Source organism: Corapipo altera, unplaced genomic scaffold, assembly GCF_003945725.1.
Source record: "Corapipo altera isolate COAL_440 unplaced genomic scaffold, ASM394572v1 104, whole genome shotgun sequence".
Classification (NCBI taxonomy): Eukaryota; Metazoa; Chordata; class Aves; order Passeriformes; family Pipridae; genus Corapipo; species Corapipo altera.
The window spans coordinates 6,566,405-6,592,825 of NW_020884920.1; the positions used below are offsets into that span (position 1 = coordinate 6,566,405).

The 26,421-nt window shown below is 56.5% G+C and overlaps 1 protein-coding gene and 1 long non-coding RNA gene across 5 annotated transcripts; one reads left to right on the forward strand and one right to left on the reverse strand.

Annotated features, from left to right (window-relative positions):
* Positions 1–15: 15 nt before the first annotated feature.
* RAB26 (RAB26, member RAS oncogene family) lies at positions 16–25,494 on the forward strand. 4 transcript variants are annotated; one of them, XM_027656598.1, is made up of 9 exons: positions 16–143; positions 2,583–2,693; positions 21,083–21,124; positions 21,920–21,986; positions 22,255–22,307; positions 23,881–23,946; positions 24,098–24,154; positions 24,491–24,567; positions 25,167–25,494. In XM_027656598.1, exons 2-9 carry the CDS (start codon positions 2,586–2,588, stop codon positions 25,267–25,269), a joined length of 573 nt encoding a protein of 190 aa, XP_027512399.1. In that variant the 5' UTR covers positions 16–143; positions 2,583–2,585; the 3' UTR covers positions 25,270–25,494. The 4 variants fall into 4 exon arrangements, with proteins under 4 accessions (XP_027512399.1, XP_027512396.1, XP_027512397.1 ...); XM_027656595.1 differs by lacking the exon at positions 16–143 and adding an exon at positions 1,033–1,264; XM_027656597.1 differs by lacking the exon at positions 16–143 and adding an exon at positions 1,328–1,452.
* LOC113953443 lies at positions 484–985 on the reverse strand. The gene is made up of 2 exons (XR_003529879.1): positions 710–985; positions 484–626 (listed from the first exon to the last, which is right to left on the reverse strand). It is a non-coding gene; the product is annotated as an uncharacterized LOC113953443 (long non-coding RNA).
* Positions 25,495–26,421: the final 927 nt, after the last annotated feature.

Below are 26,421 nucleotides of genomic sequence, written 5' to 3' on the forward strand. Positions count from 1 at the left end.
CGGCGCAGGGCACCGGCCGGGCCGCCACCGCCGCGCCCCGGGGCAGCTCCGCCACCGCCCCCGAGCTGCCCCGCAACGGCGGCGCGGCGGCCGGGCGGCCCTCGCTGAGCAGCAGCGGAGAGTTCTACGACCTCGCCTTCAAGGTGCGGGGCCGGGGGTGCTGCGGGGAGGGGGCCGGGAGCGCGGGGTCAGTCGGCTGCGGGGTCGGCTGTAGCGTCCCCGAAGTTCCCGGGGTCAGGACCGGGCGGGCATCCCTGCATCCCTGAACCCCTGCATCCCTGAATCACTGCATCCCTGCATCCCTGCTTCCCTCTCCCAGCCCTGGCATCCCGTCCGTCCGCAGCCGCCCGGTCGGGGTCTCCGCGGGGGCTCCCGGGGCGGCAGGGTCGGGATCAGCGGGGGCTGCGCTCGCAGAGCCCCCCGGCAGAGGGGCTGCTGCTCCGGGACTTGTGCAAGTGATGGCCAGAGGCTGCTCCGGGGAGCTGCTGTGGCCTCCCGGCTCCTCTTTAACCTACAAAAAACGGGGCTGTGAGCGGGGTGATGGCACCCCTTGAGTGGCATCGAGTCTGCTCTGGCTGCTGCTGAGATGTCTCCAGCTTTCTGGGCTCAGATGGCTGCTTCAGATCCTGCCGAGAGAGTCACAGAACAAATTAATTTGCGTCCCCCCACTTCATCATACGACCTGATGGAAACCCAGCCTGAAGCTCACTTGATGATTTTAGGGTGCACTTAGCGATATGGGGGCTCATTTAGTGATTTTGGCTGAGGCTACAACTCAGTGCAAACGCTCTGGCTGTTTTTCTAACACAGATCTCTGTAACCGACCGTGGGGGACTGAGCCGGGAGAACACGGGCTTTGCTGGGGCAGGTCCTGCCGCGGGGTGTGGTGTCGAGAGCTCGGTGCCGGTGGCAGTTGGTGTGGCCATCGTGTTAAGGTTTGGGATGTGGGGTAGGAGGTGAGGGGTGTTCCAGAGGTGGGTTTGATTGCTTTGGTAGGCGGTTGGTCCTGATACAGCTGCAGTAACGGTTTAACGGCTTCCCTAAAATGGAGCCACCTCCGTGTTTGCGCTGGTTCCTGGCTCCTGGAGCTCACCTCTGCCTGCCCAGGCTGTGGCTTTCCCTGGGAATTGCCCATGGCACCGGGATGAGCCGAATGGGTCTCAGAGAAGCCGAAATACCCCAGTTAGCCAAAACCTCTGCTAATGGTCTGGCTGATTTTGAACCAGTGGCAGAGAGAAATTGCTTTGCATTCAGTAAAAACCTGGTTTGTTAAACTTTCTCCTTCCCTTGCCCCTCTTCTGAGGCTCCTGAGCTCTGTCTGAGGCAGTGGCCAAATGCAAGTTTTGGGTACGGGGCTGCATCCTGGCCCCGGGCGCTCTGCATGACTGGTGAGGCATTGATGGTGCTGAGTGGGGAGAAGCTGCTGTTGAGGGTTACCTGTTCCAGAGAGAGGTCTGGAAAGTTAAAGAACCCCAATATTTTGTGCTAAAATTGACTTCTCCCCCTTCCCTTGGCTTTGCACCAATACACCTGTGGTTTGCTGGCTGCCCTCAACCCCCGTGCCAGAGCTCGGCGTGTGGGGCTCTGCACCGTGGATGCTGGGACACTGTGGCTGGATCCTGCCCTCCTGCCCCAAAACGAGCTACACCTGCACCCAGGGCTGCTGCCACCTCTCAGGGCTGAGCTGCAGAACCGTTTAAATCCTGTCACAGCCTAATGGCTCTGGGAAGGCTGATGGGAGCACCTTGGGAGAGAGGGAACCTGCCGTGGCAGGTGCAGAAGGAGCTCACGCAGCCCGGCTCCATGGTCCCAGATTTCTCAGTGGTGGGAAGTTGTCATCCCACTGAGGGGAGAGGGCTGGGTGCCCCAGGGGGCAGGGGGGCTGTTGGTTTGGGCTGAGGTTTTGGGGAGCTGTGTCTGGGAGCAGGCTCAGCTCTGCCATGGTCTCTGTGGCAGGGGGCTGCCTGCCCTGTCTGCACCCAGGACAGCTGCTGGGTGGGGAAACTGAAGCAGGGGCACCGGGAGCTGCTCCCTTGGCATCTGTGGAGGACCGGGAGGGCAGCTGTGGGCACGTGTGGGTCCCACTGAAGGCAGTTGCTTGCAGAGGGCTGATGCACCCCTGGAGCTGGCGCTTATGGTTGGGGACTTCCTGAAGTCTCCCCATGGGTGGTGCCGCACTCCCAGAAAGCCCCACAGTGGTGGGGTGTTTTGTGGGTGTGTTGGGGAGCCTGTGGACCCTGCAGCCGTCGGGTTACAGCTTGTGGCACCCAGCTGGCACCTCTTGGTTTTCAGGGGGGGTTTGTGCCCCCATGAAGGACTTGTTAAGTACAGCTTGGGGTAGGGTGTCTCGAGTTGAGCCAGTGCTCAGGGACACACGTGGTGCAGGATGGGGAATAATTCTGCTGTGAGTCCCCCCTTTTCCCCCCCCACCCTCCCCTTGGTCCATCGCTCTTGGATGTACTTTGTTCCTCTCAAGCGTATGGGATCTGCTGCCTGCTCCTGGGATGGAGCTGGCTAATGGCTGCAGGGGGCTTCCTTCCCAAAACCCAGAGTCTAACCCACCCTCCCTCCCTCCCTCCCAGGTGATGCTGGTGGGCGACTCCGGGGTCGGCAAGACCTGCCTGCTGGTGCGGTTCAAAGACGGCGCGTTCCTCGCCGGCAGCTTCATCTCCACGGTGGGAATCGACTTCAGGGTGAGTGCCCGGGGCACTTCTTGGCCCCTGCCTGGGGGTCTGGCAGGTGAGCGATGGATTTTGCAGAGGAGTAATTAAATGTTGCTCCAAGGACTTAAACCTCGTCACCCTGACCTGTTTCAGCTCCACCCGGGGCACCTCGGGGTCTGACGGCAGTGGGGGCAGCACAGCAGCCTCTTGGTTACAGCTTTGCACAGGGATGGGGGAGCGTGTCCTCTGCTCAGGATCCTGGGGGTAATTCCTGTAAGAACTGCTGAGGCCTGACATCTGCCAGTGAAAATATTTCCCTAAGTCGTTTTCAGTGTTTATAAGAGTAGTTTGTTTTTCTTTCTTGAAACAAAACCAAAACTGACAGGAACCAGAATTCCCTGGAAACATTTCCTGAGCACAGCTTTGGGGTGCCGACATGGGGGTCTGGTGCCAGGTGGCCCTGCTCCCTCTGGCTTGGGGGGCGTGTGTTGTGCTGAGGGGTCTCTGAGATGTCTGTTTTGTCTGTGATTGGAGCATCCCAGTGCTGGGAGAGTCCTGCAGTCGGTGTGTTGGAGCTGTATGGCTCCAGCAAGGACAGCAGGAATCTGCTTGACCGAGGGGTAATGGGGTGGCTGAGGGGGCAGAAGGGGAGACATGTCATACCCTGCAAAGGCCTGGTGTGCCCAGAGCATCCTTTGCCAGGCAGGGACACCTCAGTGCCAGCCAGGGGCCTTGAAACCTTCCCTTGGCCGTGTTTCTCCATCAGTCCCTTGTGGCTGCCTGGGGACATTGTGGTCCAGGGTTGGATCTCTCCCTTTCTTGAAGGATTCCTGGGAGATGGGTGTCTCTTGTAACCTGCTGTTTTGTGGGGTGTGAGTAATGACTCGCTGCTGCAGTGACATGGGGAAGGGATGAAGGACGGCTCAGAAAGCCTTTAGGAAGGAAATGATGTTTGGTGCCGAGCGAGGCTGTTGGCTGCAGCAGGTGAAATGGGTAAATTGGAGTCTGTAATTTTATACAAAGGTAATTACACAGTATTTCAGGTGTTCTTCAAATGAAAAGCATTTTATTACCGATTCCAGTGATTGATATACCAAGGGCAGTCGTAAAACCCTGTGACTTATTGATTAGAGCAATGAAACTACTGTTACTGAGAAGCAATCAAATTAGGGTTAATTTACTTCTCTAACAGAGCTGCTAGAGCTACATTGCTCTGAAATGGGCAGATTATGCGGTGGGGAAGATCATGTGTATGCCCTAAAACTCATTATTATCATCCTTTTAAGGCACTCATAATTTTTGGGGGACATGGAAATAGTTTTTTGATGTGCATCTCCGTTCCCATTGAGATAATCCTGTTTACAGGTGCTGTGTAATTGTCCCTCTCACCGTTGGCACCATGGTGCAGATGATGCTCTGGGGTGGCAACGCTGGAGGCTTCTGCTGGTTTTAATTTGTGTCTTTCTAATCAGAAAACTGTCACATGGCAGCTCCTTCTCTCCAAAATTCCAGAATTTGCTTGGGGTTTGCTGGCTGAAGTGAGTGAGGCTGTTTTAGGTGAGGCGGGCTGGGGTGGGAGGACGTCACTGGGGTTTGCTGCATTCTCTTGGCCTGGTGTTGGAGGTGCTGAGCGAGCACAGAGTGTTTATTTCGGTGCTTTGGGGGTTTTTGGCAGGGTTTGTGGCAGGGTTTGTGGCAGTCTCTGAGCCTTGCTGGCAGCAGAGACCGCAGGGACCTCCCCAAGGCCAGCCCGTGTGGCAGCTGCACTCCTGTGCACGTGTGACCTTGTTTGGGTGCGGGAGCCGGGACCTGCCAGGACCCTGGATCCCATCCCAGCTGGGGAAACCACGGGGACAGAGCTGCCCAACTCCTGACATTGTTTTTGGGGCCATCTCCACTCTTCTTTTTGCCACTTGGTCCCTGCAGGCTCCCTGGGATGGGATGAGCAGCCCCTGTGCCCACCCAGACACTCTCTGCCTCCTCTCCCAGTCCACCCACTGGTCCCGAGGGTCCAGGATCCATTGCTCATTTTCAAGGATGTCGAACCATTAGATGCAGGCAAAGCTAATGGATTACATAGGCCTGAGTGAATGTAAATGAATAGAAATCCATTCAAAATTAATCTGGCATTACAATTCCTAATGGCCCCCAAGGTTTGTTCCCTCCTACTGTTTGATGTGAGGGAGAGCCTCCCACATCGTGTTTGTTTATCATCATCTCTTAAACAAAGAAGGATGTTGATCTGAATGTATTTGGAAAACAAACCACTGATGCTGGGGAAATAAAGATGATTGTATTGTTAAAAAAGGCATCAAAATGGCACCTGTTGGCTTCGAGCTTTGGAGGTGTCAAGTCCTCAACATTTCTTCCTGTGAAAACTGGGCTTGCTGGGGGAGCATCTTTAGCTCCTTGGGAAAATTCCAGCCTCAGCATTCAGCCAGGACAATGCCAGGGTATCCACAGCCGAGGATTTGGCTGGGGCTGCTCTGCTTGGGGTGACCCCCCCATGCTGTGGGTGTGGGGTCTTGAGCAGGGGGTCACTTGGAGCGGCAGAAACATTGTTGGATTTACTGTGTTGTTTCCACCTGAGGAGAAAACCCTGGGGTGGGGGGCAAACCCCTCTCTGTCTCTGGTGTCTGGGTTACAGTTGTCACCTCCAGGGTTTCCAGCCATTACTAGATAACAAGGGGCTTAGTTATTCCTTCCTATGAAGGAATAATTCATTCCGAGCCATGGCACAAGGTCTTCTTCCTCCTGGGGACCTGGCAGGTCTCTCCCCACAGATCTCCACTGGTGAGGGCAGAGCAGCTCTCTGGGCAGGTCATGTGTGCTTTCCTGCCTTCATATGTTCAAATTCCAGGGAGAAGGGGCTCCTGGAAAAGAGCAGGATTAGTCCTCAGGGGCGTGAATTCCATTTTTCTCAGTGCCACGGAAGGAGCTGCCTCTTGCTGTAATTTTGGCAACTCTGCAGAAACCTCGACAGAAATCCAAGCTGAGCAGCCAGTGGTTCTTCTGTCCTGTCGTGACAGCTGAGTAACGGGAGGAAGGTCTTGCCAAAGCAGAGAAGCCAAAGGGCCTTGTGAGCCCACTGTGTCCCTGTCCCCGATGACATCCCGGCTCCCTGGGGCTGCCCAGCCCAGTGCTCACAGCCCCGAGCTTTGCAGGGTCGGGCAGGTGAGGATTTTTGTACTAATTGGACCTGAAAGGAGAAGAACTTGAAAGAAAAATAAAATTAAGGATGAGCCTTTTCTCCCTGGGAAGAGGTGCTAATGAGCTTCTTTGCATTAGCAGGGGGGATGGTTTCTGTGTTAATCAGGGGGATGAAACCATTGGGAAGCACTTTCTGGTGGAGTTCAGAACAGGGTGGCTTCTCTTCTCGTTCTCCGAGGTGTGTAGTGGAGTCGCTCCTCACTTGCTGCCCCGAGGAGGGGGAGCAAACCAGCATCCTCCTGGCACCGGGTTTGGTGCTGCTGGAAGAGGAGGAGCAGGAGGGAGCCAGCCCCGAGCAGGCAGTGGACACAGGCATTGTCTCCTTTGAAGGTTCAGCTTTGATGTCCACCGGTTCACACCGGTGTGCCCGGGGGGGTTTCTGCTGCTGCCCCCGCCGCAGTCCCCTCGGGAGGCTCCAGGCTCCAGCCTTGGCCGTGCCGCAGATAATCTGCCCGCCGGGTCGGCTGCTGTGCTGTAAACAAACCTGCCACCGGTGGCCCTGAGCTCTAAGGACTCTTGATTGCACTCAGCCCTGTGCTACTCAGGGGGTGGAATCAACGGTGTATAATATTTTTTTTCCATGAGATTTTGTGTTTGTGTGTGCACCTTCCACCGGCCCTCGGCGGCTGCCTGTGCCTCGAGCAGCCAGCTGAGCTCCTGCAGGAGGATGGGAGCTGTGCTCCTGCCATGCAGAGGAATGGTGACCATGGTTTGGATTCACCAAGACTGGTCCTGGATCTCCATGTGCTTAGGGCAGGGGGCTGTGGATGCCCTGAGCATCTGCTGGTCCCCAGTGGGCACCCAAATCCCTGTCCTTGGGGCGATGCTCCAGTTCCCAGCAGGTGCCCACATCCCTGCCCTCTAAGTGATGCTTCTTCACAGCCTTTGCCTCCCTTGGAAGGGCTGGAGCAACCTGGAGGCTCCTGGAAGCCGAGGGCTGGCTTTTATCTCAGTGGTTGGCATGGAGCATTAGCAGGGCTCATTTTCTGATGGATCAATCTGGAAAAAGTGGGAGGGAAGCTGCTTAGGCCAGAAGAAAGAAATAGAAATAAATTAATTTTGGCATGTCTTTCTATACTAAATTAGCCCTGGATGTTGGAGGGAAGGGACTCTGGCATTGGGCAGAGTGTTCAGTCTCTCCTTTGCCACGAGCACTGTGATGTGTGTGGGGTCAGGATGGGGATCTGCTGCAGCAGGGTGGGTTTAGGTTGGTCCCTTCCAACACAAACCATTCCGTATTTGTGTGTATTTCCAGCAGCTCTTTGTCTGAAATTGGTTTGTTCTGCAGCTCCCATTGCTGGATGAATTTTCACAGCAGCCAGGAGCTGATTTCATATTTTTGCATTTCTCACTGTATGGAGAGCTGGGCTCAATTTGCCCAGAGGAGTTTCCCATCCCTCAAAGTGTCCAAGGCTAGGCTGGACAGGGCTTGGAGCAACTTGCTCTAGTGGAAGGTGAATCTGGATGGTCTTTAAGGTTTCTCCCAACCCAAACCATTCCAGGATTCCCTGATTATTCCTGCAGTGCTTCCACCCCTTCTGCCTGGTTTCAGGGGTCGGATGCGATGCCATCCCCGGTGCCGTAGGGACCAGTTGTGCCTGAACGCAGCAGCAGGTGAGGCAGATCCCGGTGCCCTACACAGGGAGGGCAGTGCTTGTCAGCTGGAACAGATCCTGGTGCCCTACACAGGGAGGGCAGTGCTTGTCAGCTGGAACACGCTGTGGTTTCACCCGTTTGTGCCGTGTGTGGCTCTGAGGGCGACGCCTTCTCCCCAGCTGCTGCTGGTGCCTGTTCCCCACTCCCAGGACGGGCTCTCAGGGGAGTAAATATTCATTTTTCCTGGGAAGCTGAGCCCCGCTTTGCTGTCAGTGGCTGCTTCCTCCCTTGCAGAGGGACACTCACAGCTTTGCAGTTGGTGGTGCCTGTCATTTGCATGCAGGGACTCAGTTGCCAAGAGATACTGCGAGCGGTGCCCGTGGCGGCTGCGCCCGCTCCTCTCACAGCTGCTGGATTTTATTCATCTTTCTTTGCCTCCTGCATTTGAGAAATGATAACCCCCAGCTCTGCAGCACACCAGGGAGATGCAAACCCCCGTGTGCGGGCAGTAATCCCAGTGGACAACAGGCTCCATTCCTGCCTTGGGTGAGGCAGAGAAATAAGATGAACGTCGTCAAAGCAGAGAAGTGCTCGAGCTGCTCTTTCAGTGAACTGCTGGAATGACAGCAAGCCCCAGAGTCTGGTTAAGAAAACTCTTAACCTGTTTAATCCTCTTTGCAGGATGGTGGGAAGATGCCTTCCCCACTCTCCCACCCCCTCGGTGTTGGAAATACCACTTGGAATAGTTCGGGTGTGGAATTTTGCATCTGTTTCATCTGACATGGGAGTGCTGGGGATGTGGAGTTTGGGAGATGCTTCTGGAAGGGCACCAGTGTCTCCTGGGCTCCTGCATCCCTGCTGGTGCCCAGTGGCTTCCTGGTGCTCACCAATAGCTGTTGTCCCCATGGGTCTGTCCTGGTCTGAGGTAGTTGAAATACTGGGTTTCATTAGCTCAGGGGGAGCAGGAGGCCTGGGATGCTCAAGTGCTGCAGAGCCAGGACATAAACGTGGAAAAAATACACTTGGGAGCTGCTGGTGGAGGGAGAGTGGTTGTCAAGATGTTCACCGTAACCTGCCTCTGTATCCTCCTAGTTTGAACTATGTGGGAGCCCAAAACCCAGCTAGAGGATGGGGATGGACATATGGAAAGTGCTGGAAAATGCAATTCCCACCCACCCACAGTGTCTCCAGGGCTGTGGGTCAGAGCCCCACTCCCTGCCCCGCTCCAGCTCAGCAGGATCCTGGTGCAGGAGCAGGGTGAGGAGGAGATCAGGCTGCAGGAGGGCTGTGGACACATGGCTGTGTTGTATCAGTGCCTCTCTGGGTGCTGCCAGGTGGGAAATTGGCCTTGGTGAGGCCAGTCTGGGCTCTGGAGCATCCACTGCCACGGTGCTGAGCCAGGCTGGGTCTGCTCCTGGTGCCAGGACCTGTGAGGGAGTGTTTTATTGGCTATAAAACATTTATATGGGCCCAGAGTAAGTCTAAATGGTTTGAATATTTAATGGAATACATTTGGCTTAATTTCACTTTCATCTTTTATTTGTGATAAAATATTGAATTCAGCTGTGCAGAACTGGATTGTTCTTTGAAAGCAGATGGAGAGTGGCTGGGAAAGGGGGTCAGGTGAGTTTTGGGGTGCCTCTAACCCCCTGGCTACCCTTGGGATGGCCATTAGGGGCATCCCTGTCCCATGGTTCTGCCTTGCTCAGCCCCTGTGATCCCCTGAGCCCTCGCTGCCTTTCCACTGAGCTGCTGCCTCATTTTGTTAATTAATTATTTGCCCCCAGCAGGCTTTGGGTTATTCCCAGAGCAGATGTTGATGATCTCCATGGGGAAGGGGGAGGTGCTGCTCCCGGGTTCAGCAGTGGCTCCAGCCGAGCTCGCCGGGCACTGACTGTGCGTTGTCCTTCCCTGAAAACCACCTTTCCCTTCACCCTTTCCCCAAAGAGCCACTTCCTTGTCACCTGAGCTGTGGGGACAGGGGTTAGGTCAGTCCCATCTGTGGGGCTTTACCAGATCCTGTGAAGGTGACACTGAGCATCCCTGTGGTGAGGAGCAGGGCAGACATCAGCCACTCCAGAGCCTGGAACAGTGAGTGCTGGCAAATCATCTCCCTCAGGGAAAAACATGGGAAAAACAACCCCATCCAGTGGGTTATAGCTGTGTCCATGGGGGAAGGAGCCACATGGTGTGTGCCCGTCACACGTGGTGTGTGCCCGAGCAGCTGTCCTAGTCCTTGGATGGCAGTGGGGGACACACTGTTCCTATGGCAATGGGGGATTTAGGGATCAAGGGCTTGTTTACCTGCAGAGCCTTCAGAAGCAAAATATTTTGTTGTTGGCACCACGGGGACACCCGTGCCCTGGGGCAGAGACTGGCTCAGTGCAGCGGCTGGCTCGGTGCTGTGCCCTCGTGTGCCAGAGCCGGGTGGTGCCCGGCTGCACCGCGCTGCCCGTGTGCTTCCTGGCTCATCCCAGGGCTCCAGAGCTGCCCGGCTCCCCCGGCAAGGGATCTCCAGCAGAGCAGTGGAGCTCACACAGCTCTGTCTACCAGGGGCATACAGCATTTTAAATCCTGGCTCAGCACCGAGTCATTGCCCTGAGGGACTGGAGAATCTCTCGGAAGCAACAGCAAAGAATTCATCTTTATGCCTGCACTGGGAAAAAATATTTCTCCCTGATCATAACTAACGTGTGTTGGGAGCTTGTGCTGCTTCAGCCTCAGTGGGTGATGTCCATCACCCTGGGCTGTGGTTGTCCCCAGGTGAGGAGGAGTCAAAGAGGGGTCTGGGGGTCTCGGTGATGCTTCAGAGCCTGAGGAAGATGTTGGTATGACAGGGTTGGGGTCATTGCTGTCTGCAGGAGGTCAGCAGGCAGGGAAGGTCAGATTGTAGGGGAGGCAACATGGTCAGGATGTCTCTGAGGATGCAACTGGTCCTGGAGGGAACACGTGGACAGATTTAGTTCCATTTTGTGTGGCGATTTTCTGTTTAATTTATTGAAAGTCGGGGAGTGATGAGGAGCCTTGCCCAGCTGCATCAGTGCAGCCGAGCCCACTTGGGTTGGATGCCACAAAGCCATCCATCTGTGTCCACACTGCCAGCCCTCATGCCATCTGCCCACGTCTCGGGACTTTTTCCTCCTCTCTGCCAAGCCTTGATGTTCCCAGGCCCAGTGACACACTGGGGAAATGGAGTCTTTGGCTTTTCCAGCTTTGCCTGCGCAGCATCACCACGGCAACCGCCCGGGGCGAGCGCTCTTCCTCGGCACCGGTTTGTGGCATTAACGCTGTTATCGGGGAAGAGCCCCCGGGCCGTGTGCCCCCACAGTGTGACCTGTGCCGGGCACAGGGGGAGGTGAGGAGGGGTGGGGGGGTCCTGCCCCAGCGCTGGTGCTGCTGCTTCTCCTCACTGGGACTGAGCCTGGACCGACCCCAGCGCCTGGCATTGCCTCCCTGGGAGAGCCGCTGGTGCCGACACTCCTGTGCCCTGTGCTCCCAACCTTGGAACAGCTCCCTGGGAATGACTTTTTCCCCCCAGAGCCAAGTGCAGGAGGCTGCTGGAGGCATCCAGGGAGCCCCAGCCCTTCCAGGGAGTGCAGACCCCAACGGTGAGGACCTTGCTCTCTGTTGGATGCTGAATTTGCTCTGAATTGTTGGATTTGGTCCCTGTGCTGCTCACCAGCAGCAGGTCCCACTGGTGCCTCTGTGCCTCGCTGCTTCTTCCGAGCTGATGACTAAGAAAAACACAACTGCGTGGCTGGATGAATAATTCAGCCCAGCCTTGCTGCTGGGGGGGTCGTAGCAAAGACCCTGTCCAGGGACATCCATCTTGTCAGCATGGAACGGTCCCTGGATGAGCATCCGTCTTACAACGGTGCCCTGGGCAGAGCAGGGGCAGGACAGACCCTTTCCCGGGAGCACAGGGAGCCCTTCCCGTGCAGGCAGATGTCTGGGCTTTCACTGGTGTATCTTTGCTCCTGGGTGAGCACTCCCTGCTCCCGGGGGCTGTGGGGGAGCACTGTCTCTGTGGGGTCATGGCTCCCATCGCCCCGTGTGCCGCGCGCCTCGGCGGAAGCGCCGGGGGATTGTTGCTACTCTCGGTGTCAATTTTTAGAGCTCAGCCCGGATTTGGCAGCAGTGCCAGCCAGCCCACGCAGCTCCAGCCTCGGAGAAGGGCTGGCAGCTCTGCTGGGCTGCCAGGGATGCGGTTTTGCAGGGGTGAGCCCCCCGTGCTGCGTCCAGGCACCTTCCCATGGCATCAGAGACCCTGGCACAGTGACAACCGTGTCACACTGCCCTGGGCACCTGTCACTGGTGTGTGGTGTGTGCTGTAACCACTGCTCCTGTGTGTTTCTGTAGGGCTGTGGGGGCTGTGTGGTCACAGTGTGCTCACGGTGTGTGCAGGGAGTGGAGCCAGGGCTGTGAAGCCTCTCAAGCCCTTGTGCTGCAGGTGTGGGCTTCCTGGGGCTCCCATGTTCCCGGGAGATCACACGTTGCAGGTTTCAGATGAGTGACTTCTCTTTTTCTTCTGAGTTCTGAAGCACGTGTGGCCTGAAGCCAGTGCCAAGGAGCTCGAAAGATGCTGAGTCCTGAGCCTGGAGGATCCCCTGTCCTGCTCAGGGAGCCTGTCCACAGGCAGTTCCCTTCCTGGCTCCTTCCCCGGCTCCTTGCCCCAGTTCATTCCTCAGCCCCACCATGGTTTGCTGGCGAGGCTTGGGGAAGCATGGTTCATGTGATGGGATCAGAGTGGGGCTGGGAATCTCTTCCCGGTGAATTCTGCTGCCCTGTGTCTGGGAGAAGGGCTGACTGCAGGGCATCTCCAGGGCATCCCTGCAGGGTATTGCCATGGAGCATCTCTGCCTTGCAGCGGTGTAGAGGCAGGAGCCCTGCAGCAAAAAGCAGTTGGAGGACTGGGGGAGCCAGAGCCCTGAGAGAGGGTGACCCCACCTGTCTGCCTGACAGCAGGAGTTTGTGTTGTTAGGAGGGGTAATAAAAGAAGGAGACCAGCTCCCACAGCATCACCTTGCTTTGGGGTGTGGGACATTCACAGGACTCAGAGTGTGGTACCAGTGAGTTGCTGTGGTGCTGCAGACCCTGGAGAGCAGCACCCAGAGCACTTAAATCAGTCAGTGTCGAGGAGCTGAACTTGGGGAGCGGGTCCTGCTGTGTGGGGGTGCTCCCCGGGCCCCTTTGCACTGGGGTAACTTGTCAAGGTGGCTTCAGGCAGGGCTGGAGCTCAGTGAGTGTCTCTGTGGCTCAGCCCGAACTTCCTTCAACATGTTAACGAGCTGCACTTATAAATGTGCATGAATTAACGGGAGAAGTGCTCGGCAGTGCCGAAAATAACCTTGTTCCCAAGCAAGCGTTAATGCTTCGCAGATGTGTTTTTTCCCCCTTGAATAATACACATGTGAGGTCAAATTATTCCAACAGGGAAGAGCAGCAGGAGCAGAGCAGCTTTGGGGGGTTGATTCTCCAGGGATCAGCCCCAAAGCCCAGTTCAGGGGTGGAAATCCTCTCCTGAGAACCCAGCTGCTCCAGCTGGAGTTCTTGGTTGAAGATGGGCTTTCCAAGCGTGCAACAAGGCAACTGTGTGTGGGGCTTGGTTTTATTTGTAACAAGGTTGGCAATGTCTTGGAAGAGCACCTGCCTGTCCAGGAGCACTGTCTGCACCGTGTTCCCATCCTGGGGCTTTTGCCTGGACCTCCTGGCAACCACAGTGGCAGGATTTGGGATGTTTTGCCTGCCTGGGGTGATTTCCCAGTGCAATCCTGGCTTACAGCCCTGCTCCAGTGCCCCACACTGGGAGAACAAATGGTGGAGTTGGATTAGACAAACTGGTTTGACTGACTGGGACAGTTTTGGTGTGGAAATGCCAGTGATGTGCCGAGTGTGCTGTGCTTCCTTACACCTCTCCATCTCCCGGGGCTTTCAGTGGAGCCCAAACCTTGGGAAGAGCCTGCTCTAGTAGAGCAGAAAATGGGAGAGCTGGGACTGCTGCTGAAGAGAAGGAAAAGCTTTGCAAAGATCAAAGCTTTGACTCCACAGTGCCTGGGCTGGTGCAGCTCTGTGCTGGTAGCGTCGGGAGGGCTCCTCGTGCCGTGGCTTCCTCCTTGTGCCACCAGTGAGTGGATCTGAGCGACCACGCCGGAGCTGACAGAGGTGCTGGGACAGGGGCTGTGCCCACTGAGCCCACTGTATGTCAGCCCTTGCTGTTGCTGCTGCCACCACACTGTGCAGAGATGGGCTGGGTGTCAGGGAGCACTGGGACCCCTGATGGGTGTCAGGGAGCACTGGGACCTGATGGATGCCAGTCCTGGGGGCTGACTGGACTCCTACAGCCGTCAGAAAATCTCATTATAGTTGTTGAGTCTCTCCCTTTTCCTTGAACCCTTTGAAGGATCTGTCTGGGCTGGGGTTTGCTGCACAGCGAGAGCGCGGCGTTCGGGAGCTGTCTGCCTCGGCTGCAGGTGAAGGATGGGTGTGCTTGGGATAAAAAGCTACAGATTCCTTTGTCAGGTCTCTGGGGTTTTTATTTTCTTTAGGGATGAGAAGCGCTCTTTAATAATGCTGTTTGCAGTGCTGTCTGCAGATGATGCTGTGTTACTGCCGAGGTGTTTGCTGCTGGATGTTCAGCCCTGATTTTTTTTTTTAATTGGATTGTAGAGTCTTCTGAGAAACTTTAGGCAAGTTTTCAGCCCGGGGCACAACCTGGGGCTGGCTGCAGTCGCTGAGGCTAATCCTAGAATCGTTTAGGTTGGAAAAGACCTTTAAGGTTATAAAAGTGCTGCAAGGCTTTGTTCCCCCCTCAGATAAATGACTCCCTGTCTAACAGGACTTGATGAGCCATTTTTCATCCCCACGGCACTGACGGCGCCGTGTTTGCTGCAGATGAGAAATGATCCCACAGCAAATGCTCCGTGGAGATCCCTGTTCCGCTGTGCAGCGTGGCGTGTCCTTGATGAGGAAAATGAAGATAAATATGTGGAGTGCCACGTTACTTATTCCCGGTATTGGCACCGATTTGCGTGAGCCAAATTTGCTCTGCCCCCTTTGTCTCCAAGGCTGCCTGCTTTGGAAGTAAGCAGGGATATTTTTAAAAATATCTCTTCTATCATAAAGTAGGGAAAAAAGAGATGGAAGGGGTGAGTAATGCAGCCCAGGGTGTTGGGGGAGCTGCACAGACCATCCCTGGGTGTGGAGGAGGGATGTGGCCGTGGGCTCCATCCCATCCTGGAAGCTGACCATGTGTTGGAGCTGCAGGGATGGGCTGCAGCCTTCCTGCTGACTGTTGCATTTTGGTGGCTCTGATCTCCAGGGTGGCTGTAACAGATCCAGTCCTATGGAATTTTAAGGCTGGAAACCCCAGTCTCCCTGGCTGCCTGCAGGACTGGGGCACAGGCTCGCTCTGATGGGGCAGAGACATCTCAAAGCCTTGCATGGCTGTGTCTTCTGCCTGTTGGGATGAGTCTGAGCACCCCTGTTGGGCTTGAAAGCATCACCTGCCTGTGCCTCCCTCAAGAACTGACCCTCCAATAATCCCAGGACTGAGGTGGTTCCATGGAGCAGCCGGGCAGGGGAAGGAATGCTGGACATGGCTGCCGTGGGCAATGCTGAGAAGCAGAGCATGGCTGTACTTTAAAATGCAGGATCCTAAGCAGATCCTCTTACCTCTAATCTGTCCCTAAGACAGGATTCTCTTCTTGCCAGAAAACCCTTTTATTTGCAGACTGATGTGAATAGAAGATGATAAGTCACTAATTCTTCAGTGTGTCTGCTCCAACAAGAGCCTCAGCTCTTATCTCTGCAGGGCTGGCAGCCAGGGAGATGTTAATTGGGATTTAATGTAATGAACATGGCTCTTGACAAAGGCTGGAGCTCTGACATCCCTGGGGTGCTGCAGGGAAGGGGCTGTGCCTACCTGGAGACCACAGGTGGGGTCATTTATGTAGGACGGGGCTTGTGGCTTCTCCTGGCAGGGACCCGGTGTGCAGGGCAGAGGGGACACATGTGGTGACCCCTGGAAGGAGGTGTGGAGGGGACACGGGGCTGGCTCCGGCAGCAGAGCGGGTTGGAAGCACCGTGTGCTGGGAGGTGACGTGGTGTTAATCTGCTTTTCACGGGATCTGCTGAGGAACTGAGCAGCGAGTGCCGACACGTTGTGGGTTCTGAAGGGATCTTGGCACCGGGGACCGGCGCTGGCTCTGGAGCAGCTCCACTGCGGGTGGGAGTGTGGAGTGTGCAAGGCCTGGGGAGGAAAAAAACAAGGCAGAAGTTTCTATTTTTAGCTGCGGAGTGCAAATGCACAGAGCAGCTGAGGAATTAATCACCTGCCCTGAGAGATGAATGGTTGGGATTTCTCTCTAAGTGGAAGACTTACGGGATGAGGTGGAGGGAACCCTGCTGGGCGTGTTGGCCACCCAGGTGTCCCCTGGGATGGGTGACAGGGATGCTCAGGAATGTCTCTGGTGGTGGCATAGCTGAGGAGAGGAGGAATATGATTCCCAGTACCTGGGATATCTTCCAGCAGGGCTCAGCATGACTGGGGCAGGACCACGTCCAGCCACACCGTGGCACAGCTCTGCATCCAGCCTGTGTCCCTGCCCCACTCTCCCCATTCCCAGCAGCTTTCCGCAGGCTCCAGGCTGTTCCCTTTGCTCTCTGGCAGGGATTGTGCTCCTGAAAGGGTTCTCCCCAGGCTGGAGTGGTGGGCTGGCTGTGTTTTCCATGGAGGCACTGCATGGCCGGGCAGTGCCAGACCCGCTGCCCCATGGCCTGGCAGAGCGAGCGTGGCTTGAATTTGGAGGGAACCAACATTGGAGCACTGTTTGTACTGAGGGGGCAAAGGGGGGGATGCTCCTTGATCCCTGGCCTTGGCAAAGGGCCGGGATGTCCCTGAGCCTGGTGCTGTGCCTGGGGAGATGCTGAGCCACAAGGACCAACTCCCTGGCAGCCGCACACGCACGCGTGGGAAAACCTCAGGGTTTTAACGAGCAAATTTAATGCAGTGTCCTGCTGTTTTGGGCAGGTTTCCATATCGATCCTTAATCTATTTTTGCAGCCGCTGTTGGAGGTGGTGGTTATTTGTGTGTCTGCTACAGCCCCATCACAACTCATCCCATTTCCTCCTGGCACAGGAGCGTTTGTGCTCGCAGGGGAATTTGGATCCAGGTCCTGCCTTGGCACAGGGCTGGGGTGCTCCAGCATCCCTTCAGCCAGTTAGTTTGCTGCTGCTGGGTTCCTCCTGGCTTCCTAGAAGAAAGGATAACCCAGCCTACCACCCACCCCTGAGCAGCGAGGGGGACCTGGCAGCCACCTGCCCCGAGTGACACCACAACCTAATGACATTTCTGGGTGGCTGCACTGTCAGTCCCACAGCTCATTACTGCCACTAATTAACTCAGCTGCTGCCCGGGGCCTGGTTTGATCTATAGTCACTGAAGCCATTTGTTCCCATTTTGGCAGGAATTCTCCCCCACTTGGCCACAGGAGCTGCCTCCAAGGCCCAGTAATGACATTTGAGGGAATTCTTGTCCATGGTAAAAGTGGAGCCCCCGGCACAGGGGGGTGCTCGGGTGGGTGGGTGATGGTGGGTGCTCCTGGGCAGCTCCTGGAGCCAACACCCATCAGAGGCTCCGGGGAGCCAGAGCAGGGGCTCCCCTGGTTGGAGCCCGAGTGGTGTCAGTGAGCAGCTCCCATTAGTCCACTTAATTGTGAAGCAAATTAATCCATGTATCCAATTTAACTTTTAAGGCTTTGCCTAATGAGTTAATGTGTGGAAAAGCTGGGGGAGGCTGAGTTGTCTGTGATTCTGACCCCGGGTGGTGCTGCAGCCTTCCCTGGTGTGGGCTCAGGGACATAGGCTGGGCTGTGCTGGTCGTTCCCAGTGGGCTTCACCCGGACTGTGGGGACGCTGTGGACCAGGGGAATGGCAGTTCCCCATCCTGCAGCTGCCCCGAGAGCAGAGCAGGGCAGCAGCACCTTGATTTGGGTGGGAGCATCTGCTGCAGGGTGCATGTTTTGGGGAATGTGGTTTTGCTCCATCACCTTCTCCTCCATCCTTTCTGCTTCCGAACGGCTGCTCCCGGGCGGGGGGTGGGATCGTGCCAGGGCTGCAGCCAGCGGGGCCTCGGCGTGTCGATAATGCTGCTCTTAATTGAGGACCATCTGCACTTGGTAATTTGATTTTTCCTACATCTGCAAGGTTCCAACATTGTTTATCTGACATCCTGAGGATTATTTAACTTTGGAGCCTCCTGCTCTCCAGCCCAGGCACTCCAGGCATTCCACTGCAGCCCCTGCTAGACAAGATTTTAATGACATTGTCATCGCCCCAGGAAAAAGGACACATTAAAATCTGAAATTGGGAAGGGCAACAGCAGAGCTGAGTCGCAGGGATGGTTTTCCTGCCCGAATTTGCGTGGCAGGAGGCTGCTGGGAGTGTTACCTCTGTTATAACAAACTGTGTGAGATGAGGAATGAGCCCTGAGCACCACAAGCACTCCCATTGCCCGCAGGGCTGGCAGCACATTTCATGTCTCAGTGCATTGACACACGTCATCTTTTGTCTTTGGATGCTTATTAGTAGCTCAGCCCCCAGCTGTGCCTTGGAAAGGCTGTCAGGAGGGAATTGAGGCAGCTCCTTAAAAAAATAATAATAATAATTAGAAGCTGGAAAGTCTTTTAGCCATGGTATGGGGGGAGACTTGAGCATCTGATTCATCTGAACCACATCAGTTTGTGCTGCTGGCAGCAGCTCCTGCCTCTTCCCACCCCAGATCCTGCCTTTTCCCATCCTGCTCCTCCTATCTTCTGCTTGCCTTCTTCACCCGTGTTTTGCAGCCACCTTGTGCCTGGGGGCAGCCAGGGGTCTCAGAATCCTGGAATGGTTTGGGTTGGAAGAGACCTTAATCCACCCCCTACCATGGGCAGGGACACCTTCCACTAGACCAGGCTGCTCCAAGCCCTGTCCAGCCTGGGCTTGAACACTTTCAGGGGTCAGGCAGCCACAGCTTCTCTTGGCAAATGTCTCTGGGATGCAGGCAGGGGTGCCGGCAGGAGTGATGCTCTGGATGGCTCTGGCTGTGTCTCCTGCCTGCAGGAGCGTTTCTGTAGCTCCTTGCCCTGGAAACCCGCTCTGTTCCATACCCAAACCCCAGGAAATCCATTTTTTTCCCCAGCCTGGTCCAGCAGCACCTGGATCCATGTGCAGACTTTAATTAGGTCTAAGCATTTCCCCCCCTAAAATGTAGGTCAGTCGTAATTAGTGTCACTCCTGCTGCTGCCGGCTCCGTGTTAATTAACTCCTGAAGTGCAGGTCAGTGCATGAAGGGCAGCTTTGGAGCTTCACCCTTTTCAGCTGCTCACCAGATGCTTCAAGGTGGCTTTGGCTCAGATGGTCCATGCTCAGGGCTTGGGCCATGTCCTCCCTCCCACTCGTGGTGGCCGGTCACCCCTGGAGCTGGGGACATGGCCGTGTCCCCGGGCACAGCCTCACACTGCTCTGAGCTGGATGTGCTGGTGTTGCCATGGGGAAGGGCACCTCTTTGGTGCTGGTTTTAACGTGAAGCTCCTGGTGTCCTTGTCCTCATCCATCACACCAAGTGTCCTTTTCCCCTGCAAGGTGCTTGTGCCGAGATCCAGGGCCGATGGGGAAGTGCCGAGTGTTTTCCTTCCTCTGCAGCCCCTGGCACAGTCCCTGGCAGGTGGTATTGGCAGCTGGTTGTTGCCAACTGGGATTGGCATTTGGACAAACGCTGTGCCCGCGCAGAGCCTGGGGCTCCCAGCCCCTGCACCCTGCAGGATGTGCCAGTGCCTCCCTGTGGCACCAGCCACGGGTTGGACTCGATGGTCCTTGTGGGTCTCTTCCAAGTCAGCACAGTCTGTGATTCTGTGCCCTGAGGGGAAGGTGAGCTCAGAGTGGATCTTCCTCAGATTGTAAACCCGCCCTGTCTCACCTGCAGAACAGGGGCCGGGCAGAGCTGTTGTGCCCCCTCTGGGATGAGGGTGAAGGTGCAGCTCGGACACGCTCAGCAGCATCACCACGGCACAGTCCCACCCTGGGGATGGCTCTGGTCTGTACCCACCTGGGAGCTCTGGGCAGAGGCACCAGGGTCCAGGAGGCACCTCATGGCAGTGGGAACCCTGGGTTTTAGGCACTTCAAGCCTTCAGCAGCCTCGGCTTCCCATCCCAGAAAAGGCTCAGCTCTGTGTTTGGTGAGTCCCAAGCCCCCAGCCAGCTCCCCAAGCCCCTGGCTGCTCCCCAACTACTTTCCAGCTCCCCCTCCCCACATCCTGGCTGCCTATTTTTACCGCTCCTGGGCTGTGAATCACTTTGCTCCCCCGTCTCAGTCGCTGCCTTTGAAGGTATTTATAAACCTCGACCGTCTCCCCTGTGCCTGCCTGAGCAGATGGTGGATGCAGAGCTCCAGCTCCTCCTGCCCTCTCCTCCTTGCCTGTATCCGAGTGTAGATGTGCAGGAAGCGAGATGCTCCCTGTGCCCTCGTTAAAACCATCAATGAAGAGCCTCACCAGCACTGTCCTGGTGGGGTGAGGACGGGCACCAGCACCCCGAGGTGCCTGGTCCTTGGTGCTGAGCAGTGTGGGATGTGCAGGGACGGACCTCGGCACGTGCCAGGACCTTGGCGTGTCCAGGGCTGGAGGTGGGTGAGCCAGGGCTGAGCTGGAGGAGCCCAGCCCAGGGTCAGGGCAGCCTTGACCGTCCCATGGCCACGTGCCTGGGGAGAGGGAAGCACCCCATGCCAGTTCTGGAGGAAATGGGACTCAAATCATCACCAGAGCAGCGACCGGCTGCCTCATCCCACTGGTGTGCTGTTCCTTGGCCGCATTTCCAGCATGTTCCAATGATTACTGTGCTAATTTCTATGCATCTGGCAGGCAAATTAATCTCTGCTCCTTCGCCTGGGACTGCTGGTCTGTAGGACTGTGTTTGGTTCGTTTTTGGAGAGCCTGGTGAGGCTTGCTGGATTGCTGGTTGCTCTGGGACACAGTCAGGATCTGTCCCCTGCCCTCACTGTCCAGCACAGCTGCCTGGAGGGGCACCAATGGGCTCCCCACACTGCTCCCAGCTCTTCCAGGGCATCCCTCTGCAGAAAGTATCCCACTGTTTTGGGGAAAACCCAGTGTGCCCCTTCCCCTCCTCCTTTCCACCTTTCCTAAAACTGGGAAAACAAGGGGAAAAAATGAGAGAGAAATCAGGAGAAAAACAGGTACGAGAGGCAGGAGGAGGAGTTATTTTTGTATGGAGTGGTTGACTCTGTCTTTTGAAGGCTGGTAAGGTGGGATGCTGGTGCTCATTAATTTATGGCCAGAGGTCTCCAGCCCAAGCCACTCGTGGTACCATCAGGGTTTAGGTACCCAAATAGATGCAGCTTGTGGTGAAACAGGGAGAGATCCTCTGGCTGGGCCATGGTGCAAACAGCTCTGCAGGCACTGGGACCAATGTGTGCCAGTTTAAAAAGCAGGAGAGGGATCAGCCCAAGGGTTTGCAGAAACTCTGTCCGGGATGGGGGGCCGGGTGTTTGTTTCTCCCCGGGGTCCTGGGTGTTCCACAGCCATGCTCACCCCTCACTACCCTTTCTGTTTTCTTTCAGAACAAGGTGCTGACGGTGGATGGGGTGAAGGTGAAGCTGCAGGTACGTCCTGTGGCCCTGGGAGCAGCTCCCTCGCCCCGCTGGGCAAAGCCCCTCAGCAGAGGAGCACCCCCGACACGGGTTCCCCTTCTCCAGCCTTTGCCGTTGTGTCTCCTGCCACAGGAGAGCCCTGCAGGCCTTTTGGCTGCTCTGTCCCTTTGGTGGGAGCCTGCTCGGGGCTGGGGGCTGCTCTGGCCACGGTGATCCATGTCCCCACCCTGCTGCCTCCCTGCTGCTCCGTGACTGCAGCTGGAGACAGTGAAACCAGAACAGCACCTGTGGGGTTTGCTCAGCTTTTCCAGGCAGCTCCTGCTTTGGCAGAGCCAAAGGATGGTTGATCTTTGAAAGGATCCACATTCCCTGGCTCAGCCAGCATCCAGCCCTTGGGAAATGTAGATTTTGTGTCCAGAACTGCTCCAGCCCCCCGAGACCTGACCGTTTGCCCAGAGCTCAGTAACACCATTAGCATGGATCCTCCCCAGCAGCAGTGTGGCACTCTGCAAACCTCCTGCTGCATTAAAGACTGATAAATCACATTAGCAAGACCCCATGCATCCATCTGATCCATGGATTTTCCGATTAAGGGCCGTGTCAGGAGCCCTCGGCCACTCATTGTCGTGTCCCTGCGCTGAGGAGTGGGGAGGTGCTGCTTCCATATTTATTGCTCTTGTTGTTTTTCCTGTTGATGTCCCTGGAAGCAAAAGCTGGAGAGGCTTCCTGGGGTTGCACTGTGCTGTTTGGGCTGGTTTTGGTGGGTCTTGGTCACGTCTGATCCCTCTGCTCCCGTCTGCTTTCCAGATCTGGGACACGGCTGGGCAGGAGCGCTTCCGCAGCGTCACCCACGCCTACTACCGGGATGCCCACGGTAAGCACGGCCACCTCTGCTCTTGGGGGAGCCCCTGGAGCTGCCACTCCAGGCCAGGTGAGTCGGGAATCACCGGAGCAGTTTCCCATGGGAAGCAGCCGCCCAGGACGGAGGAGGGTGGAGGTGCAAACACCAGCAGCGTGAGGTGTTGCTGCGGTGGATTTCAGTGTTGTTTTACATTTCCCAGCAGGGACCTGCTGTCCCCAGGGGTGACCTGCCACGGGACCGGTGCAGAGCCAGCACTAATGCCCTGTCCCTCTCTCCACAGCTCTGCTCCTGCTCTACGATGTCACCAACAAAGCGTCCTTTGACAACATCCAGGTACGGCAGCACCCCTGGCCCCTCCTGCCGGGCTGGCTGCGGGTCTGCCCAGGGAAGGGAGTACCTGGAGGAGGGGTGTGATGGAGGCAGGAGCAGTGGGCACTTACAGAAGGGCTTCTATGAATTCTGAGCACTTGCAAGGATAGGTAGGGCACAGGTGGAGAAGGTTTTTCCTCTCACAGCAAATAAAAGGGGTGATGGATTCACTGCTCTGGTCAATTAACCTGTGTAATTACAGCACTGGCACAGAACCTGCTGCAGTAGCTGAGCATGGGCAGCTTTCCCCAGCAAGCTGCTCCCTCATTCCCCTCTCCTCCTTCAGGTCCCAACCGGTTGGGATTGGGGACCTCATTGCCCCCCACCTTAGTGCCAGACCTGGCAGAGAGAGGGTCACATCCTGCTGCCCATCCCCAGCCCACCTGCCCCTCCTGACTGATGGCATTTGTGGGGGTCCCTTGTGCTGCCCGAATTTGCCCCCTGTCCAAAACCCCGGCCCCCCAGCTGACCCTGAGACCCCCTGCAGGTCCTCCAGGGGTGCTGGGGAGTGGTGATGGAGCAGAGGGCTCTTAAACCTGGCAGAGGGGAAGAGCAAATGCTGCCCCTGGGCACATCACTGTGGGGGGGTCAGGAGCACCCAGGCTCTTGGTGTCTCTCCCCTTCACCCCACCAGTCCCCTGTGGCTGCTGGGGGCCACCTGTGCCAGCACTGGCAAGGAGGGGTGGAGCAGGAGTGGAGTCAGAAGGGAGCTGAGGGGTGTAGTCAGGAGTGACTGCATCCCTTGGACCTGCCCCCCATGGAACTGAGCGCCCGGAGCCCCCGGGGTGTGGTGGGGTCCCGGGGCTGCTGTGTTGGGCTCCCACCTACTGTCAGTGACACATCCTGATCCCGAATCATCCCTCGCTTCCCTGGCTGGGTGCTGATGCAGGATGCTGCTGGACTCAGAGATGGTGGAGCAGGGATCGCTGGGGATCGCTGGCACTTGCCATGAGCGCAGTGTCAGCACAGGAGGCAGCGAGCGGCTGTTCACGCCACAGGGTCAGGGATTACAGGGAATTAGGGCAGGTTTGATTACATTAGGCTGGATTAGAAGGCAGAGAAGCCACCCCATGGCTCAGGGAGGCAGGTTCAGGGGCCTGCTGGGATGAGTGTGCTGTGCATGGGGGCAGCACATGCAGGACACGGGCACGGGGCACATCCCAAAGCCAACTCTTTGCCTTGCCCTCGAAAAGGAGGCTTAGTCTGAATGTCCCAACCAAGGGGAAATTGGGGTTAAATTCCTAGAGGCACCTGTGGGCAGACAGAGCAGGCAGTGGGGTCGAAAGGCTGCTGTTACCCTTGGGGGTCTGGTAGCAGCCAGAGCAGGTGCTGGGCTTGCTCGGCACAGTGGCCCCTCAGTGGCACCCTGGGGCACCACTTGTCTACAGGGCTCATCCACGGAACATCCCCGGCATTGCTCAGGATGGCAGCGTCTCCCACAGAGAGTGTCCGTGCCCAGGACTGGGGCAGCTCTCCCTTCTCTTCCTCCTCCCCCTGGGGCTGTTGCCAACCCCTCTCTCTGGCTGTCTCCCTCCAGGCCTGGCTGACAGAGATCCATGAATACGCACAGCAGGACGTGGTCCTCATGTTACTGGGAAATAAGGTGAGCCCGGCCCCACCTTCCCAGAGCCTCCTCTTCCTCCCACGGTGGAGCCACGGGCAGGGGAGCCTGGCAGGGCATAAGGGGATGTGGAGGTTACCTACTGGTGACCTTCCAAATCACCCCAAATTGCTATTTGCTGTTCCCATTGCAGGTGGATTCAGCCCAGGACAGAGTGGTGAAAAGGGAAGATGGAGAGAAACTTGCCAAGGTAGGTGAGGTGCCTGAGGATGTGCACCAGGAAATGGTCACCTGGAGACCAGTCTGACCCAAAATACGCCTGGGACCACTTTGCTTTTCTTCCTTCGTTGTGCTCTCCCCTTCCTCCTCATCTTCTTTCTCTAAGCTTCCACTAACATTTCTTGTTTCTTTGTCCTCAAAAATTATTCTCAAAGTTACCTGAGCTGTGATCCCTGGCTCAGTTTTGAGCTCATACCCTGGCTCAGGGTATGAGCTCCCTAGGCAGGTACTGACACTGGCCAGAGCCTGGGAGCCCCTGGGAACATCCCAGGTGACATTCCTGATGCTGCTGTGTCTCGTCCCACAGGAGTACGGGGTGCCCTTCATGGAGACCAGCGCAAAAAGTGGCCTCAACGTGGAATTAGCATTCACAGCCATTGCAAAGTAAGTGCCTGGAGCAGCAGCTGTGCTGGACACCTCTCCTGCAGGGACACAGCAGCCGTTGGGATAATGGCTGGCACTGTCACCCACCTCTTCATGCCCTGGGTCCCACCTTCAGCTCTTGTGCTGGCAAGAACTTGCCCTCTCACATGAGATATGAAATGTCTCGTCAGGGGGAGCTTTAGTGAAGTGTCCTGGCCAAGGTGAGTTCAACTGAGCTGGGCCAGCTTGGAATCAGAATCCTGGAATGGTTTGGGTTGGAAGGGACCTTAAAGTTCATCCAGTCCCACCCTCTACCATGGGCAGGGACACCTTCCACCAGCCCAGGTTGCTCCAAGCCCTGCCCAACCTGGCCTTGGACACTTCCAGGGATGGGGCAGCCACAGCTTCTCTGGGCAACCTGTGCCAGGACCTCCCCCCCTCACAGGGAAGAATTCCTTCCCAATATCCCATCTAACCCTGCCCTCTGGCAGTGGGAAGCCATTCCCCCTTGTCCTGTCCCTCCAGGCCCTTGTCCAAAGTCCCTCCCCAGCTTCTTCCAGACAAAATCCCTTCTCCCAGAAGCAGGCAGCATAGGAGTACCGTGTTCCCCCTTCCCACAGGGAGCTGAAGCACAGGTCCATGAAGTTGCCCAACGAGCCCAAATTCAAGCTCCACGACTACGTGAAGAAGGAAGTGCGAGGCTCGGGCTGCTGCAGGTCCTAACGCTGTTTGTACAGAGACTCTGGCCGTGCCCTCCGTGCTCCCGTGGGCAGTGTGTGCATGTCTGTCTGTCGTGTCTGTGTCTGCCCCCAAGGTGAGCTGCGCCGTGGGCCATGGAAGCAGCAGCAGGAGGAGCTCTCTGGGATGCTGCAGCCGCGTGCTGGGCGCTGCTGCCCGAGCCCCAGCGCAGCCATGGGCGCTGAGAGCGCTCGTCCCCTGGTGTTCCCTGTCTGGGAAGGGGCTGGGCTGGGCTCTCCTCCCAGGGCCAGCTGTGCCCGCTCTGTGAGGCTGCTGTTAACCTTAGTGAGAGTCGTGCTACGACGCAGGGGAACCAACACCTTCTCCCCACCTGAATTCCCCTTTCTTTCCCTGCATCCCTGGAATTCAGCCCCTGGCCTGGGGCATGTGGGAAGGATGTGTTTGAAGGCAAACATTTTTGTAGTTGCTTTCTCCTGTCTGTGCATCCCTGTGAGGTGGGACACCCCTCCAGGGTGAGGGATTCTCCTGTTCCCTGCAAACACAGAGCTTGGCTGTCTGTCTGGATGAGCTCCTGCGTACCTGGCTGTGTACAGAGATTCCTGAATGTTTATCCCTTCAGGAAAGGCTTTGGTTCTCCTCCTTCCGCCGTTTCTAGTACTTTAATTGAGAAGAAATCTAATGTATTGCAGCTTATTCTAAATACCTTCCTGTAAGTGTGATGGCGTTTTCAGATGCAACAACGCTTTGATATCTTCAAAGTTCTCTGGGGCAGCTCTTTCTTTTCGCCGCAGAGAGCTGGGGGGAAGCTGCAGGCAGTGATTTTACAGGCTGCAGACTCCTGCCAGCTCTCTTCAAGGGCCTCCTCACCCCTTTGGTCTGTGTCAGGCTTTTGGCTGTTTTTTTGTCAAGCTGCACTTCTAAGTACAAATCTGAATCTGGATGAAGTGTTTGGCCTTTGGCAGTTTTTTCCTTTGGAAACTCCCCGCGCACATCAGCAGGTGCCTGCTGTGCTGAGCCTCCTGGGCCACTTCACATGAAAGGAAGTAACCCATCCATTGCCCTCCAACCACTGCCAGCCCCCCCAGCAGCTGGCTCAGACAGCCCTGCCCCTTGTTTTGCTCGGAATTTTGGCTCCAGCACCCCCTTCCTGATGGGCACAAGGATTCTCCAAGCTCC